The sequence below is a fragment of the Ahaetulla prasina genome, chromosome 4 (assembly GCF_028640845.1).
Source record: "Ahaetulla prasina isolate Xishuangbanna chromosome 4, ASM2864084v1, whole genome shotgun sequence".
NCBI lineage: Eukaryota > Metazoa > Chordata > Lepidosauria > Squamata > Colubridae > Ahaetulla > Ahaetulla prasina.
Window position 1 is genome coordinate 2669624 of NC_080542.1, and position 17493 is coordinate 2687116.

The following is a 17493-nucleotide window of genomic DNA, read 5'->3' on the forward strand; positions in this document are numbered from 1 at the left end:
CCGGGTCTAGAGGCGTGGCCTGGGGGGGAGGAAGAGGCAGGGGAGGGAGGCCTCGTTATCTCCTCCACCTGGCCTGCCTCTGGCTCCTGGAGCTGAGCCAGAGGAGCCGGTGCTCCAGAGGTAAGTCCTGACGGTCCTTCCCCCTCACTTTCCGAGTCACTTTCTGGCAGGGGGCCCGGCTCGGGGGGGCGCAGACACAACAAGGGGAGATGGGGGAGGGTCCAACTATCTGAAACCAACTGCAGCGACTGGCTTAAGAACCCTGGCAAAAAGGTCATAAAACCGGTGTGTGTGGCTCTCTTAGCGATGGAAATTCTGGTCCCTCCCCCCTTGTGGTCGTAAGTCGAGGACTCTGTGATTTTCGAGCTTTGGAGTCAGCCCTGGATTGGCCGCCGGTTCTTGTCACCTCTGGACGGAGCTGCTGGCGCTCGGTCGGCAGAGGGAGGCACGGGAACCCCGCGTTGCTCATCCCCTTGTCCTCCCGCCCGCAGGCTGCTAAACGAAGCCACCGGCTCCCTGCTGGACGATGTGCAGCTGGTGAACACCTTGCAGACCTCCAAAGTGACGGCCACGGAAGTGACGGAGCAGCTGGAGACCAGTGAGATGACCGAGATCAAGATTGACACCGCCCGGGAGGCAAGGACCCATGTCGCCGGGGTTCTTACTGAGCAGCGGAGTTTTTCAACCTCAGCCCCTTTTAAGACGGGTGAACTTCAACTCCCAAAATTCCCCAGGCCAACCGTGCCTTTCCCCCCCCCTTCCCCTTCCTACCTCCTACAGTGGAGAGATTGCACAGGAAGGGATTATAAGAGAATAAGCACATCGGTGGGTATACGCAGCAAAAGGAAGGCATGAGTGCCAGGGAATTCTGGGAGTTGAAGTCCACATGCCTTAAAAATGTCCAAGGTTGGAAAACCTGACTCTAAAGCAGGGGTGTCAACCTGGTGGCCCGAGCGCCATATGTGTCACACACAGGCCACGCCCACCCCAGTTCCGCGAAGGGGGGAAAAATGCCGTGTGACGGCAAGGTGATGCCGCGAGTTTCACACCTGTGCTCTAAAGTGAACTTGGCCACTATAAGACCTATGGACTTCAATTCCCAGAATTCGTCAGCCAGCAATTTCCCCCCACCCCGCTTTGCTCAAGTTATATTACGTCTAGTGCATACCCACCGTCTATTAAAAATATCCTATCAAAAAATGCAATAAAGGTAGTCTTTAGCCACAATTTATTGTTGTCCTAGCCATGCGGAATTCTGGTCAACGCTGGCTGGGAGAATTCTGGGAGTTGAAGTCCACAAGTAAGTGGCCAAGTTTGGAGACATCGCCCACCCACCCCCACCCCTGGTCTACAGGATCCCCTTTCTGAGGCTGAGATGGAACAGGCCGCAGTGATGGCTAACCGTTTTGCCATCGCATGCCAAAAGCGAGGGGAGTGCGGGGGGGGGTGTCGCGTGCCCGTGTGCACATACCCATAGTTTTATGCGCCCCGCCTCCCCCATCATACCCACATGACCCCCCTACGCTCCCCACACTTTTGGCACGCTGGGCCCGATAGGCCCGTTTTTCGTTCTCCCCAGGCTCCAGAGCCTTTCTATGAGCCTGAGGAGGATGAAAACCGCCTCCCACCCACTAGAGTCCCTCCAGAGGCCGGAAACAGCCCATCTGTTGACGGAAGTTGGGAAATGGGCTGTTTCTGGCCTCCGGAGGGCCTCTTTGCCCTCCCCAGGCTCCTAGTAAGGTTCTGGAGCCTGGGGAGAGTGGGCTTTCCCCACCCCTTCGGAAGCCCTCCGGAGACCAGAAACAGCCCGTTTCCGGACTTCCAGTGGGCCCAGAAGGCCCGAAAATCAGCTGGACGGAGCTGAGCTTGCGTGCCCACCAATATGGCTCCGCGTGCCATAGGTTCGCCATCCCGGGGATAAGGGATACGGGACTCTCCCTGAAGAGCAGCTGGGGGCTGTTCCCTGGCTGACCCCCTCCGCTGTTCCCTCTAGGCCTACCGGCCTTGTGCCCAGAGAGCCTCCATCCTCTTCTTCGTGCTCAACGACATGGGGCGCATCGACCCCATGTACCAGTTCTCCCTGGACGCCTACATCGACCTCTTCAACCTCAGCATCAACAAGAGCCATCGCAGCCACAAGCTGGACGAGCGGATCCGACACCTCAACGAGTACCACACCTACGCCGTCTATAGGTCAGCTGCCCCCTCCGCTACCCTTGGGGGGTCCGGGGAGCTACCCCACCTCCAACCGACCAGAAGACCCCGTCCGCCCTTCCGCTGCTCCCTGCTGGAAAAAGGGAAGGGTTTGCAAGTGGCATGCGGCGGTCTGAGCCCCTACAGTACCCTCGAGTTGTGAGTAGTGGTAGTCCTCGACTTACGGCGGTTCATTTAGTGACCGTTCTCAGTTACAACGGCACTGACGTGTGACCGTTTTCCCGCACTGGCGACTTCTGCATCACCCCCTGTGGTCGCGTGATCAAAATTCAGGCGCTCGGCCACTGACTCGTATTTATGACGGTCGCAGCGTCCCGAGGAGGTCACGTGATTCCCTTTTTGGGACCTTCTGACAAGCCGGATTTGCTTAACGACCGGGTTACTCATTTATCAACTTAACGACCGTGGCAAGAAAGGTCGTAAAACGGGGCAAAACTCACTTAAGAAATGTCTCACTTAGCAACATAAATGTCGGTCCAAAGTTTCGGCAGAGCGGCCCGCTTCCCTGCTTCCATTTCCTTGAAATTAGACGACGAGCAGCCGGCTTCTCTTCCAAACGCGCCTTGCAAACTCAAGTCTTCATTTTACGGCGGTCGTTAAGGGAACACTGCGGTCGTTAAGCGAGCCGGTGGGCTGCTATGGGCGTGCTTTGGTTGAAAACTAGAAATAATTGCGTTTTCAGCAAAAAAAAAACAACTACACACCATTGCAGTGACCTCAGGAATGCTGCAGATTGTCGTCTGTGATCCGGATCGTAAGTCCTCGTTTAGGGCCCGTCATAACTTTGCGTGACCGGTCGTAAGTCGAGGACTGGCTATACAGCTTCAAGCTGGCAGTTGAGACGTTCCGAGCTTTGTGTTGAGACGCCGGGAGCAGGCTGATGGGCATTGGAGTCCTCCTGGTGAGGCAAGGGGCGTTGTCAGTGTGATGGACAGGCAAGATGGCTCCCTGCTTCTGACTTCTGCTCCCAGGAGCCCCGGTGTGTGTATGTGTGTGTGTGGTTCAATCTCTGCGGAGTGAGGCCTGAGACCCCCAGCAGGGGATCCTGACCAAGGTGTGTCTCCTTTGCGCAGGTACACCTGCCGGGGTCTCTTTGAGAGACACAAGCTGCTCTTCAGCTTCCAGATGTGCGCCAAGATCCTGGAAATGTCCGGTACCTTGAAGATGGACGAATACAACTTCTTCCTGCGGGGCGGAGTGGTTAGTGCCAGATCGAAGGCGGGGGGCACTGGGGGCTTTCTTTGTTGGTTTATTTAATCTTTTATTGATTACTTTGTAAGTGACTGAAATAGGCAAACTTACCTGATGCTCCTCCGCCGCTCCTACTTTCCCCCACAACAACAACCCTGTGAGGTGGGTTGGGCTGAGAGAGAGAGGCTGGCCCAAAGTTACCCGGCTGGCTTTCTTGGCTAAGACGGGACTAGAACTGATTGGCCCAAAATCACCCAGCCGGCTTTCATGCCTAAGGCGGGACTAGAACTCCCCGTCTTCTGGTGATTGGCCCAGAGTCACCCAGTCGGCATTCATGCCTAAGGCGGGACTAGAACTCCCAGTCTCCTGGTGATTGGCCCAGAGTCACCCAGTCGGCGTTCATGCCTAAGGCGGGACTAGAACTCCCAGTCTCCTGGTGATTGGCCCAAAATCACCCAGCCAGCTTTCATGCCTAAGGCGGGACTAGAACTCCCTGGCTCCTGGTGATTGGTCCAGAGTCACCCAGCCGGCTTTCATGCCTAAGGCGGGACTAGAACTGATTGGCCCAAAATCACCCAGCCAGCTTTCATGCCTAAGGCGGGACTAGAACTCCCCGTCTCCTGGTGATTGGCCCAGAGTCACCCAGTCGGCGTTCATGCCTAAGGCGGGACTAGAACTCCCCGTCTCCTGGTGATTGGCCCAGAGTCACTCAGTCGGCGTTCATGCCTAAGGCGGGACTAGAACTCCCAGTCTCCTGGTGATTGGCCCAGTCACCCAGTCGGTTTTCATGCCAAAGGCGGGACTAGAACTCCCAGTCTCCTGGTGATTGGCCCAGAGTCACCCAGTCGGTTTTCATACCAAAGGCCTGACTAGAACTCCCAGTCTCCTGGTGATTGGCCCAAAATCACCCAGCCAGCTTTCATGCCTAGGGCAGGACTAGAACTCCCCGTCTCCTGGTGATTGGCCCAGAGTCACCCAGTCAGTTTTCATGCCAAAGGCCTGACTAGAACTCCCAGTCTCCTGGTGATTGATCCAGAGTCACCCAGCCGGCTTTCATGCCTAAGGCGGGACTAGAACTCCCAGTCTCCTGGTGATTGGCCCAGAGTAATCCAGTCGGCATTCATGCCTAAGGCGGGACTAGAACTCCCAGTCTCCTGGTGATTGGCCCAGAGTCACCCAGTCGGCGTTCATGCCTAAGGTGGGACTAGAACTCCCAGTCTCCTGGTGATTGGCCCAGAGTCACTCAGTCGGCGTTCATGCCTAAGGCGGGACTAGAACTCCCAGTCTCCTGGTGATTGGCCCAGAGTCACCCAGTCGGTTTTCATACCAAAGGCCTGACTAGAACTCCCAGTCTCCTGGTGATTGGCCGAAAATCACCCAGCCAGCTTTAATGCCTAAGGCAGGACTAGAACTCCCCGTCTCCTGGTTATTGGCCCAGAGTGACCCAGCTGGCTTTCATATCACTGAACAACTGTGGCATGAAAGGTTTTGGGCTCAACGGCGGTTCTCGAGTCGAGGACTACCTGATTTTTCTCAGACAGGGGTATCCGAATATAGACCCTTTGTAACATTCATATTTTAACATTTTTTTAATTTAAGGGAATCGTTATTACCAGTGGTGGCATTCAGCCGATTCGGTTCGGACCGGTTCGGGCAAACCGGTAGTGGCAACCTGCCCACCTGCTCCAGCGCTACGTTGTCCTATTTAGCCATGTTTTCTAAGCCGCAGGCATGGGTGCAAGCTGCGCGCACCAGCAAAGCGCACGCGCGGAAGGCGCACGCTCTCATTTTTGGGTGCGCGGCGAACCGGTGGTAAAATTGTGTGAAACCCAATAACCCAATTCCGGTTATTACCCCTTGCAAGTTCCTGTATGTTGTGCCACACACGCTAAAGAAATCGCTTCGCCCGGATCGGAGCCCCTTTCTCCAAAGGCGGCCTTTCCCTCTGTGTCCTTCTGGCAGGTGCTGGACCGGGAAGGACAGATGGACAACCCTTGCACCAGCTGGCTCTCCGACATCTACTGGGACAACGTGACGGAACTGGACAAACTGACCAATTTTCACGGCATCATGAACTCCTTCGAACAGTATCCCAGGGACTGGAACCTCTGGTACACCAGCTCCAAGCCGGAGAAGGCCATGCTGCCAGGTCGGAGCCCCCCGTCTTGCCGAATTCTTCCCGTCTCTGGTCCCTTTTTGCCTTCCGCAACGTGGGGCAGCTTCGGCGCTCGCCCACCTGTGCTAAGAAGCGGGAGGAGCGATCGGATAGAAGGGAAACCTGGGAGCTCAGGGTCGAAATGGGGTAGTCTCTGAGCTGGGGAGGTTTGCGGAGAAGAGGAGGAAGCCTGTGGGGTTCTTGGTGCTCCCCGAGTTTGACTGTTTTCTTGCGGGCGTTTCATGACCCAACTAGGGAACGTCATCGGTGCTGCATACGCAAAGCTCACGACCTTCCAGCACCGATGACGTTCCCTAGTTGGGTCATGAAACGTCCATAAGAAAAGAGTCAAACTCAGGGAGCACCAAGAACCCCACAGGCTTCCTCCTTCTCCTCCTCCTCCTCCTCCTCTCTGCAAACTCCACTCCCTTCTAGCACTGATGATGTTTCCTAGCTGGGTCATGAAACGTTTACTCAGGGACCCCATCAAGCAGGAGCAGTTCAGTCTCCTCACCGTCTGAGCACCAAACCAGGGAAAAGGGTTTGTGGGTCTCCGAGAAGACTCATCAACCTGCGATAGCTTTTTGCAACTCTCTGCCAGTGAAAACGGGGCTCAGGAGGGCCGGACGCAGCCCTCACCGGCTCCACTTTCGGCTGCGACGGTGTCCTGCAATCCTCTGCCAGCAAAAATGGAGCTCGGACGGGCCGCCCGCGGCCCTTGCAAGCTCCATTTTTCGGCTGCAACAGCATCCTGCAACCCTCTGCCTGGGAAAATGCAGGCGGCCCTGTTTTTGGTGGTAGAGGCACTGCGGGCCGGTCCTTTGCTGTTTCTAGGGTGGCTCCGCAGGCCACATCTAAGCACCTCGCCGGCCGGATCCGGGCTCCCGGGCCTTGAATTTGATACCCCTGTTCTTTAGCAAGCCGAAGACCCTGCTATCTTCCCAGAATGCAGAAAAGGTCCACCCGATGGACTCCTGAAGCCCATCTGGCGGGGCGTGTACCGTGGGCTGGGGCTGGCTCTCTAGGCCAGGCTGCCTTCCTCCAGTCCCCGGTAACCAGAGATGGGATTCAGCCGGTTCGGATAGGTTCGAACAAACCGGATGCTAATTTTACATCTGGTTTGCCAAACCAGTAGATGCAAGGATTGACTGGCAACCCGTTTTGGATGCCAAGTAAGTGCAGGGCCCGCACGGAGGCTCTGGGAGGGTGAAAAATAGGCCTCCTGGAAGTTCCAGAAGTCCAGAAATGAGCCCGTTTCCAGCCTCCGGAGGGCCTCCGGAGCCTGTGAAGGTCGTTTTCGCCCTCCCGGAGGCTCAAAGAAAACCTCCGGAGCTTGGGGAGGGCGAAAACACCACCCCCATCATAGTGCAGGAGGCCGAATGGGCCACGGCCACCATGGCCACGCCCAACCAGGAACCGGTTGCTAAAATTTTTGACTCTCACCCCTGCCACTAACCCTCTCTTCCTGCCCCTTCTCCCTGTTTCCAGGCGAGTGGGAAAACTCCTGCAACCAAATGCAACGGATGTTGGTTGTCCGGTCTCTGCGGCCGGACCGGGTGGCCTTCTGCGTCACGGCCTTCATCGTCTCCAACCTGGGCTCCCAGTTTATCGAGCCCCCTGTGCTGAACATGAAGTCGGTGAGCGAGGGGTCCCTCCCCTGCTAGTGGGGAGATGCGGGGCGGCTTCTCCAACTCCCTTCGGATTTCAGTTGGGGTGATGACCTCCGGCCACACACCCTAATATTTTTCCCCGTGTGGCGCAGTTCCAATTTCGCTACAGGTAGTCCTCGACTTACAATTTTTCGTTTAATGACCGTCCGAAGTTACAAATGATGAGGACTTAATGTCCATTTTCCGCCCTTAATGACCGTTTCAGCGTCCCTTGTGGTCACGTGATCAAAATTCGGACAGTTAGCGACCGGCTCGTATTTTATGACGGTCGGAGCGTCCCGAAGTCACATGATTCCCTTTTTGCGACCTGGCGAACCAGATTCGCTTAACACAAATGTGTGGCTCAATTAACAACAACAGTGGTTCACTTACCGACTGCGGCAATGAAAGGTCGGAAAAGGCGGCAACGCTCGGTCGAGAACTGTCTCGCTAAGCAACATGAGCCCAAATTTTGGGCTCAGTTGCAGTCGTAAGTCGAGGACTGCTTGCACTTTGTTGTTCTCTGCCTATAGTACAGGAATCTTCCCAGTCTGGCATCTTTTGCCTGGGAAAGACCAAATAAGGCTCAAAGGCCTTCAGGAATGGGTCAAATTTATCCTTCTGGTGTTTACGAAGTGATTCCAGGCTAATTCCTCGCTTCATCCCTCCTTTTCTTTCTGCCAAGGTTCATTTTGCTCCTCTTGGTGAAGTGAGCAGCTGCTGTTTTCTGCCCATCTCAACCAATCAACCAATCAATCAATCAATTAGAATAGGGCTGGAAGGGCCCCTGGAGGTCTTCTAGTCCAACCCCCCTCTCCGCCCAAACGGCCCCCACAATGTCTGGTGGCAAGGAGTTCCACTGGTTAATTGTCCTCACTGTTAAGAAAACTACTCCTTAGTTCGAGGTTGTTTCTCGCCTTGATTAGTTTCCATCCCTTGCTCCTTGTCCTGCCTTCGGAGGCTTTGGAGGATAGGGGGACCCCCTCTTCTTTGGGGCAGCCCCTCAAATACTGGAATTCTGCTATCATGTCATCCCTAGTCCTTCTCTTTGTTAGACTAACAGAACGACAGCGTTAGAAGGGACCTTGCTGGTCATCTAGTCCAGCCCTCTGCTCAAGCAGGAGACCATCTACCATTCCAATCAAATGACTGTCCAGTCTCTTCTTAAAAACCTCCAGTGATGGTGGAGCATCCACAACATCTGGTGGCAAAGAGTTCCACTGGTTAATTGTCCTCGCTCTTAAGGAAATCCCTCCTTAATTCCAGGGATTACTTCTCTCCTTGGTTATTTTCCATCCTTGCCTGCCTTCTGGTGCTTTGGGGAATAGGTGGACCCCCTCCCCCCGCCCCCCGCTTCTTTGGGGCAGCCCCACCAATGTTGGAAGAATCAACCAATGGAAGAGAAGCTGCCTTCAGAAGTTCTGGGAGCTTCATCGCTGGAGGCTTTCAAGGGGAGATTGGACAGCCATTTGTTGGGAATGGTGCTTGGACGGAGGGATGGACTCGATGACCTATAACAGCGATGGCTAACCTATTTGCCATCGCGTGCCAGGAAGTGGGGGGTGGGTGGGGGCGAAACTCCTAGAGAGGCTGGGGACAGCAAAAAAATGTCAGTTCCTGTCCAACCAGAAGCTGGCAAACGGGCAGTTTCTGGCCTCCGGAGGGCCTGGAAGGGTGGGAAAGGCTGTTTTTCACCCTCCCCAGACTCAGAGAGAGGCTCTGGAGCCAGGTGAGAGAGAAAAATGGGCCTTCCCCACCCCCAGGCCCTCCGGAGGCAGGGAACAGCCTGTTTCCCTACTTCTAGTGGGTCCAGCTGGCCGGCGCGCGCATGTGTACCAGAGCTGAGCTTGCATACCCACCGATACGGCTACGCGCGCCACCTTATAGGCAGGACCTATAAGGTCCCTTCGCATCCTGTTCAGCTATGTTGATCTTCTCCTTTCCGCTTGCAGGTAGTGGACGACTCGACCACGAAGACCCCGCTGATCTTCGTCCTGTCTCCGGGCGTCGACCCCACCTCTTCCCTGCTTCAGCTGGCCGAGCAGTCGGGCATGGCTCAACGTTTCCACGCCCTGTCCTTGGGTCAGGGCCAGGCACCCATCGCCACACGTATGATTAAGGACGGGGTCCACCAGGGTGAGTGCCAAACCCTTCCACCTCTCTGACCCGGACGGGCACCTTCCTCTTCATCACTCCTAAAATCCGGAAGCCTTGGTCAATCTTTCTGGGCCTTCACAGGTAACTGGGTTTTCCTGGCCAATTGTCACCTGTCTCTGTCCTGGATGCCCCAGCTGGACAAACTGGTCGAACAGTTGCAGGTCGAAGAGCCACATCCGTCTTTCCGCCTGTGGCTGAGTTCCAGCCCCCACCCCGAATTCCCCATCTCTATCCTGCAGGCGGGCATCAAGATGACAACGGAGCCCCCCACGGTAAGTGGAGACCCCCAGAGAGGGTGGGGGGGGGGCAAGGCTCTCCCAAGCTAGCCCCAAATGTGCCCATCTCTGCAAGGAACACTTTGCGGTTTTGCCTTCTCTCGGGCTAAGCCAGGGACATCAAACGCAAGGCTCGCGGGGCCACATCTGGCCCACGATGTGGTCGGATCAGGCCCCGCAATGTGGTCGGATCCAACCCGTGGGGCCGTCCCTGGCTTCCGCCCGGTCTACCCAATGCAGAGAGAAAACATGCCAAGAGTTTGGGGAGCTGGCGTCAAGCTGGCCACACCCACCCAGACGGCCACACCCACCCAGACGGCCACACCCTCCCTTGCCCCCGAGATCAAACACAGCCCTGATGCGGCCCTTAATGAAATTGAGTTTGACACCCCTGGTCTAAGCAGTCAGTTTCCAACCGGTTGTGGGCTGCTACCGGTTTGGACCGGTTTGGCGGAACCGGTAGTCATCTGCCCAGGCGCAATCCTGTCCTATATCGCTGTGTTTTGTGACACTGCACGCATGCATGGATAGCATGGGCGCTCATATTTCCAGTGATGGGTGAACCGGTTGTGTTGTGTCTGCACCCCCCGAGCCGGCCCTGGTGCCAGAAAGTGACTCGGAGCCGGGCCTGCTGCCGGAAAGTGACTTGGAAAGTGAGGGGGAAGGGCCGTCAGGACTTACCTTGGGAGCACCGTCCTCCCTGGCTCAGCTCCAGGAGCCAGAGGCAGGCCAGGTGGAGGAGATAACGAGGCCTCCGTCCCCTGACTCTTCCCCCCCCAGGCCACGCCTCCAGACCCAGCTGATGGCAATCAGGCCTGGCTGGACCCTAGGTTTCGTAGGCAGGAGAGGCGGGAACAACAGAAGCAGGGGTGGGGCAGGCCTAAGAAGTGCTGAGTCATGGAGCCACACCGCACAGGATATAAAGGCAGCCAGAGCTGCTGGGCCTCTTCGTAGCAGGCAAATTAACTGATTGACTAGAGCTGAAGTTTGTGACTCACCAGCGTCGTGGAAGATAATGAGGGCTCTTGGCAGATGCTGGCTCTTTTGTCGCCAGAGCTGATAGTGCCGGCTAATTAAGCCATCATTCGGACGGAGGCGGAGGAGGACAGAACAAGTTGTGGTCTGTGGACTTCAACTCCCAGAATTCTTCAGCTGGCTGTTTGTTTGTTTTTTTCTCCATTTTGCTGAAGTCAAGATATATTACGTCTGCCACATTCCCACCGTCTATTAAGAAAGCTACCCTATTAAAAAAAAATGGGATACAGTAATCTACCCCCATTTGTTCTTGTCCTATCCATGCTGAATTCTGGCAAATCTTTGCTGGCTGGGGAATTCTGGGAGTTGAAGTCCACAAGTCTTCAAGTTGCCAAGTTTGGAGATTTCCGTTCTACACAAACACACAACCTCGCAATGATTCAGTGGGATTTTTGCAAGACCCCGGAAGCACTGATAACTCCAGGGGCCGTTAATTCTTTCTCCACTTTGGGGGAACCAAGCCAGAGATAGTTATATATTCAGCCAGTTCGAGCCGGTTTGGACCGGTTCGCCCTAACCGGTAGCGGAAATTACGAGTGGGCCTGCCCACCTGCCCCTGCTCTATGCCATCCTATTTAGACACGTTTTTGAGGCACATGCGCGGAAGGCACACATGCAAGCAAAGCCCATGCACGAAAGGCCAGCTGCATGTGTGGAAGGCAGGTGCATGCACAAACCAGGCACACGCGCGGCGAACCGGTAGTACCATAAAGTGAAACCCACCCGTGAATGAAAGCCCAATGACTCTTTGTCCATCCAAACACTTGGCCCTGGAAGAATCTAGAACAGTTTCCTCATGGATCTTGCCAGCCTTCCGAAACCGGCTTTCGTGGCTTGTCTCCCGGCAGGGCTTGAAGGCCAACATGAAGCGGTTGTACCAGCTGATCACGGATGCCCAGTTCAACCGTTGCACCAAGCCCAGCAAGTACAAGAAGCTGCTCTTCGCCCTCTGCTTCTTCCACAGCGTCTTGCTGGAACGCAAGAAGTTTCTACAGCTGGGCTGGAATATCATCTATGGCTTCAACGACTCCGATTTTGAGGTGGGGGCTCACCTTAGAGGGAGGCGACGGGGGCAGGCGGGGCAGGAGAGCCATAGAAAGCTGGGAGGATGGGCTCGGTGGACTCTCCACTCTCTCTTCTCCGGCTTTGGTGGCCTGACCCTAATCCTAATCTGAATCCTAATCCTAACCTGGTCTGTCTTGGTGGCCTGATGGCCTAACCCTAATCCTAATCCCTAATCCTAATCCTAATCCCTAAACCTAACTCTAACTCTAACCCTAATCCTAACCAGCTCTGATTTGGTGGCCTGATGGTCGTGCAAAGGGGCTGGACTAGAAGACCTCCAAGGTCCCTTCCAGCTGTGTTCTGATTGAGTGACTCTAACCCTAATCCTAATCTGGTCTATCTTGGTGGCCTGATGGCCTGATCCTAATCCCAATTCCTAACACTAACACTAATCTTAATCCTAATCCTATCCTCCTCTGGTTTGGTGGTCTGATGGTCTGACGTTTAAGGTTAAACGCTAATCCTAATCTTAATCCTAATCCTAACTTGGTCTGACTCTAACCCTAATCCTAATCTATTCTGGTTTGATGGCCTGGCCCTAGTCCTAATCCCTAACCCTAACCCTAATGCTAATCCTAATCGGTTCTGCCTTGGCCTGGCTCTAATCCTAATCCTAATCTTTTGTGGCCTGGTGGCCAAACTCTAACCCTAACCTGCTCTGGTTTGTGTGGTCTATTACCCTGACCCTCCTCTGTTCTGACTTGGTGGCCTGACCCTAACCCTAACTCAAACCTAACCTGCTCTGGTTTATGGCTTAAATTTGGTTAAGTTATGGTTAAAGTCCGACGGCCTGACCTTAAACCTAATCCTAACCCGCTCTGGCTTGGTGGCCCGATAGCCTGACCCCCGACCCTAACCCTTTGTGGCCTGAGGGCCTGACCCTAACCCTAATTTTGCGATCCTATGTGCCTACGCCGAGCGATCCAGAGAGACGAGGGGATGTGGCTGGCTGCAGAGAGCAGCGATTCTGGGTGGGGGGTCCCAGTGGGGGTCTGCACATGGAAGGAGAAGAGACAAGCTGTTGACAACGGTGGGTCATCTGACTCCCCCTCCCCCACCTCAGTCCTGCTCAGGATTTGCAGATATGAGGGTCCGGGGAGGGAGACGGGGTATGACGGACTAGAGTGAAGGTGGAAGATCCCCGAGAAAGAAGGAGCATATTTGAGGGAGGAGAATGAGAAAAAGTGCACAAAGCCCAGAGATGAAGAAGAAGTGGCTCAGGATAGCCCCCCACATAAAATCTCCCAGGCTATACAGGAAGTCCCCAATTTATGACCACAATTGACCTCAAAATTTGTTCCTAAGCAAGACACCTCATTGAGTTTTGCCCCGTTCTGCAGCTGTTAGGTAAATCGCTGCAGTTATCAAGTTTTTAAGTGAACCTGGCTTCCCCGTTAACGTTGCTCGTCAGACGGTCGCAAAAGGAGGATCATCATAAATAACGAGTCCGTTGCCAGGGGCCTGAATTTTGATCCCGTGAACACGGGGACGCTGACGACAGTCGTCGGTGTGAAAAAAGACGATCCTCACTCACTTTTTTTTCAGTGCTGTCGTAACTTGGAACGGTCACTAAGCAAATAGCGGTAAGTCGAGGACTGCCGGTCTCCGTTAGGGTGAGAAGAGTCAATGGCCGGATTCTGTCTTATCACATTGGATAATGTTCTATGTCAGTGTTTTTTTCAACTGGGAAAATACGTGGACTTCAACTCCCAGAATTCTCTAGCCGGTTGGTTTTCCCCCCACACCCCACTTTGCTGAAGTCAAGATATATTACGTCTGCCACATTCCCACCGTCTATTAAGAAAGTTACCCTGTCAAAAATATACGATAAAGGAGTCCAGCCACTTTTGTTCTTGTCCGAATTCTGGGAAATCTTTGCTGGCTGGGGCATTCTGGGAGTCGAAGCCCACGTTGCCTTCAAAGTGGCCAAGATTGGAAAACCCAGTTCCGTGTCCTTCTTGGGTTGGGCCTGAGATCCCGCCGGGGCTTCCTTTCCCCTTCCCCTTCCCCTCCCCATCAACACTCACCTGTCCGCCAGGTGTCCGAGAATCTGCTCAGCCTGTACCTGGATGAGTATGAGGATACCCCGTGGGATGCATTGAAGTACCTGATCGCGGGGGTCAACTACGGGGGCCACGTGACCGACGACTGGGACCGGCGTCTCCTGACCACCTACATCAACGACTACTTCTGCGAACAAACCGTGGCTGCCCCTTTCTACAAGTAGGTGTGGGGCTGGGCTGGGGAGGGGAGGGGAGGGGAGGGTTGAGGAGGCAGGACGGACCTTTACCTGGGAGAGGAGGCTGAGTTGGGAAGACACTTAACAAGCCACCTTGTTATCAGTCTCATAATCTGAAAGGTCGTGCGGAGCCTGACCAGGCGGCTCGGTGGCTAAGACGCTGAGCTTGTCGATTGGAAAGGCGGGCGGTTCGGCGGTTCGAATCCCTAGTACAGGTCTCCTGCCTGAGTAGGGGGTTGGACTTGAAGACCTCCAAGGTCCCTTCCAACTCTGTTATTCTGGTCTAGTCTAGTCCAATCCAGTCCAGTCCAGTCCATTCTCTGTTATTTTATTTTATTCTATTGTATTCTAGTCCAGTCCATTCTCTGTTATTCTAGTCTAGTCTAGTCTAGTCTAGTCTAGTCCAGTCCAGTCCAGTCCAGTCCAGTCCAGTCCAGTCCAGTCCAGTCCAATCCATACTCTGTTATTCCGTTCCATTCCATATTCTGTTCTACTCTAGTCTAGTCTAGTCTAGTCTAGTCTAGTCCAGTCCAGTCCAGTCCAGTCCAGTCCAGTCCATTCTCTGTTATTTTATTCTATTCTATTCTAGTCCAGTCCATTCTCTGTTATTCTATTCTAGTCTAGTCTAGTCTAGTCTAGTCTAGTCTAGTCTAGTCCAGTCCAGTCCAGTCCAGTCCAGTCCAGTCCTTACTCTGTTATTCCGTTCCATTCCATATTCTGTTCTGTTCTAGTGTAGTCTAGTCTAGTCTAGTCCAGTCCAGTCCATTCTCTGTTATTTTATTCTATTCTATTCTATTCTAGTCCAGTCCATTCTCTGTTATTCTATTCTAGTCTATTCTAGTCTATTCTAGTCTAGTCTAGTCTAGTCTAGTCCAGTCCAGTCCAGTCCAGTCCAGTCCAGTCCAGTCCATACTCTGTTTTTCCGTTCCATTCCATATTCTGTTCTAGTCTAGTCTAGTCTAGTCTAGTCTAGTCTAGTCTAGTCTAGTCTAGTCTAGTCCAGTCCAGTCCAGTGCAGTCCAGTTCAGTCCAGTCCAGTCCAGTCCAGTCCATACTCTGTTATTCCGTTCCATTCCATATTCTGTTCTGTTCTATTCTATTCTATTCTAGTCTAGTCTAGTCTAGTCCAATCCAGTCCAGTCCAGTCCAGTCCAGTCCAGTCCAGTCCAATCCAGTCCAGTCCAGTCCATACTCTGTTATTCCGTTCCATTCCATATTCTGTTCTGTTCTATTCTATTCTTTTCTATTCTATTCTATTTCTTATTTCTAGCCCATCCTTATCCCTGCTGGCTCTCTTCTTTTGATAACCACCTACACTTTTCTATTTTCTTTCAATGAACAAAGCTATTATTATTATTATTATTATTATTATTATTATTATTATTATTATTATTATTATTATTATTATTAATTTATTTATTTTCTTTTTCGCAATAGAGGCTTGAGCAGACCAATGAGTAGCAAGCCGTTCCTGCATGGGATCCGAGTATCTCACGCTTCTCACAAGCTCCCTCGGTCCTCTCTGCAGGTTAACGGTATTGGACACTTACTACATCCCCAAGGACGGCTACCTCTCCTCTTACAAGGAGTACATCAGCCTTCTGCCAGGCATGGACCCCCCGGAGGCCTTCGGCCAGCACCCCAATGCCGACGTGGCCTCGCAGATCACCGAGGCCCGAACCCTCTTCGAAACTCTCCTCTCCCTCCAGCCCCAAACCACACCCACTGGGGCGGCCGGGCAGAGCCGCGAGGACAAGGTACGGGCCTCTTCGCAAAGTCCAGCTCGGCACGATCCGAGCCGCTCGGGCTATGGACAGAGACCGAAGCGGGTTTAGCCTGGCGCAGGTGCCAACATGGGATGAAATGTAAAATTTGTTACTACCAGTTCTGTGGGCGTGGTTGGTGTGTGTGTGTAGGGGGGTAATGTGACTGGGTGGCGTGGCCAACTTTTTTTTTTTACTTTTAAAAGCATTTTTTCTACAATCTCCTTGGCCGAAGAGGTTTTTTAAAAATGTTTTTAAAAGCCCGAGATGACCAGGCAACTCAGCTGGGATCGCCAGAGGGAAAAAAAACTTCGAAAGGCTCCTCTGAGGATCCCAGCTGAGTTGCCTGATCGCCAGAACCTTTTAAAAACATTTCTTCTACAACTTGTAGAAAACATGCCTTTAAAGGGGTTCTGGCGATCAGGCAACTCAGCTGGGATCCTCAGAGGAGCCTTTTATTTATTTATTTATTTATTTATTTGATCATATTTATATACCGCCCTATCTCCCGAAGGACTCAGGGCGGTTTACAGGCACTTAAAAACACATAAATACAATATAAAAGCAATTAAAAAACTTATTCTAAAAGCCCGATAATTAAAAACTATAGACATAAAACCCAATTTAAAACCCATAAATTTAAAATCTAACTCTAACCCATAAATTTAAAATCTAACTTTTAAAAGCTTTTTTTTTTTTTACAACCTCTTCAGCCGAAGAGGTTGTAGAAAAAAAATGCTTTGAAAAGGTTCTGACGATCCCAGCTGAGCCGCGCGATCATCAGAGGTTGGTTGTTTTTTTTAACTTTTAAAAGCATTTTTTCAGCCGAAGAAAAAATGCTTTTAAAAATAAAAAAAACCCAACCTCTGATGATTGATTTATTGATTTATTGATTTAATCACATTTGTATACCGCCCTATCTCCCAAAGGACCCAGGGCGGTTTACAGGCACTTAAAACACATAAATACAATATAAAAGCAATTAAAAAACTTATTCTAAAAGCCCGATAATTAAAAACTATAGACATAAAACCCAATTTAAAACCCATAAATTTAAAATCTAACTCTAACCCATAAATTTAAAATCTAACTTTTAAAAGCTTTTTTTTTTTTTACAACCTCTTCAGCCGAAGAGGTTGTAGAAAAAAAATGCTTTGAAAAGGTTCTGACGATCCCAGCTGAGCCGCGCGATCATCAGAGGTTGGTTGTTTTTTTTAACTTTTAAAAGCATTTTTTCAGCCGAAGAAAAAATGCTTTTAAAAATAAAAAAAACCCAACCTCTGATGATTGATTTATTGATTTATTGATTTAATCACATTTGTATACCGCCCTATCTCCCAAAGGACTCAGGGCGGTTTACAGCCTAATAAAAGCATACATATGAATACAAAATAAAACACCAATTTAAAAAACTTATTAAATAAGGCCGAATATTAAAAATTGCAATCAAAATAATAAAACCCCCATTAAAACCAAATTCAAAATTTAAAATTCTAGTCCAGTCCTGCGCAAATAAATAGATGTGTCTTAAGCTCGCGGCTCGAAGGTTCGAAGGTCGGAAAGTTGACGAAGACCTGGGGGAAGTTTGTTCCAGAGGGTGGGAGCCCCCACAGAAAAGGCCCTTCCCCTGGGTGTCGCCAGTCGGCACTACCTGGCCGACGGCACCCTGAGGAGTCCCTCCCTGTGAGAGCGCACGGGTCGGTGGGAGGCAATCGGTGGCAGCAGACGGTCCCGTAGATAGCCTGGCTCT

The 17493-nt window shown here is 52.3% G+C and overlaps 1 protein-coding gene across 1 annotated transcript in view; it reads left to right on the plus strand.

Annotated features, from left to right (window-relative positions):
- Positions 1–17493, plus strand: part of DNAH2 (dynein axonemal heavy chain 2) — a 187912-nt gene that overhangs the window by 165134 nt on the left and 5285 nt on the right. The window contains exons 72-81 of the mRNA XM_058183311.1: positions 492–636; positions 1994–2193; positions 3288–3414; positions 5368–5554; positions 7049–7197; positions 9162–9345; positions 9448–9638; positions 11525–11716; positions 13780–13964; positions 15509–15737. Of these exons, the coding sequence (XP_058039294.1) occupies positions 492–636; positions 1994–2193; positions 3288–3414; positions 5368–5554; positions 7049–7197; positions 9162–9345; positions 9448–9638; positions 11525–11716; positions 13780–13964; positions 15509–15737 (1789 nt within the window). The remainder of the gene's footprint in view (positions 1–491; positions 637–1993; positions 2194–3287; positions 3415–5367; positions 5555–7048; positions 7198–9161; positions 9346–9447; positions 9639–11524; positions 11717–13779; positions 13965–15508; positions 15738–17493) is intronic.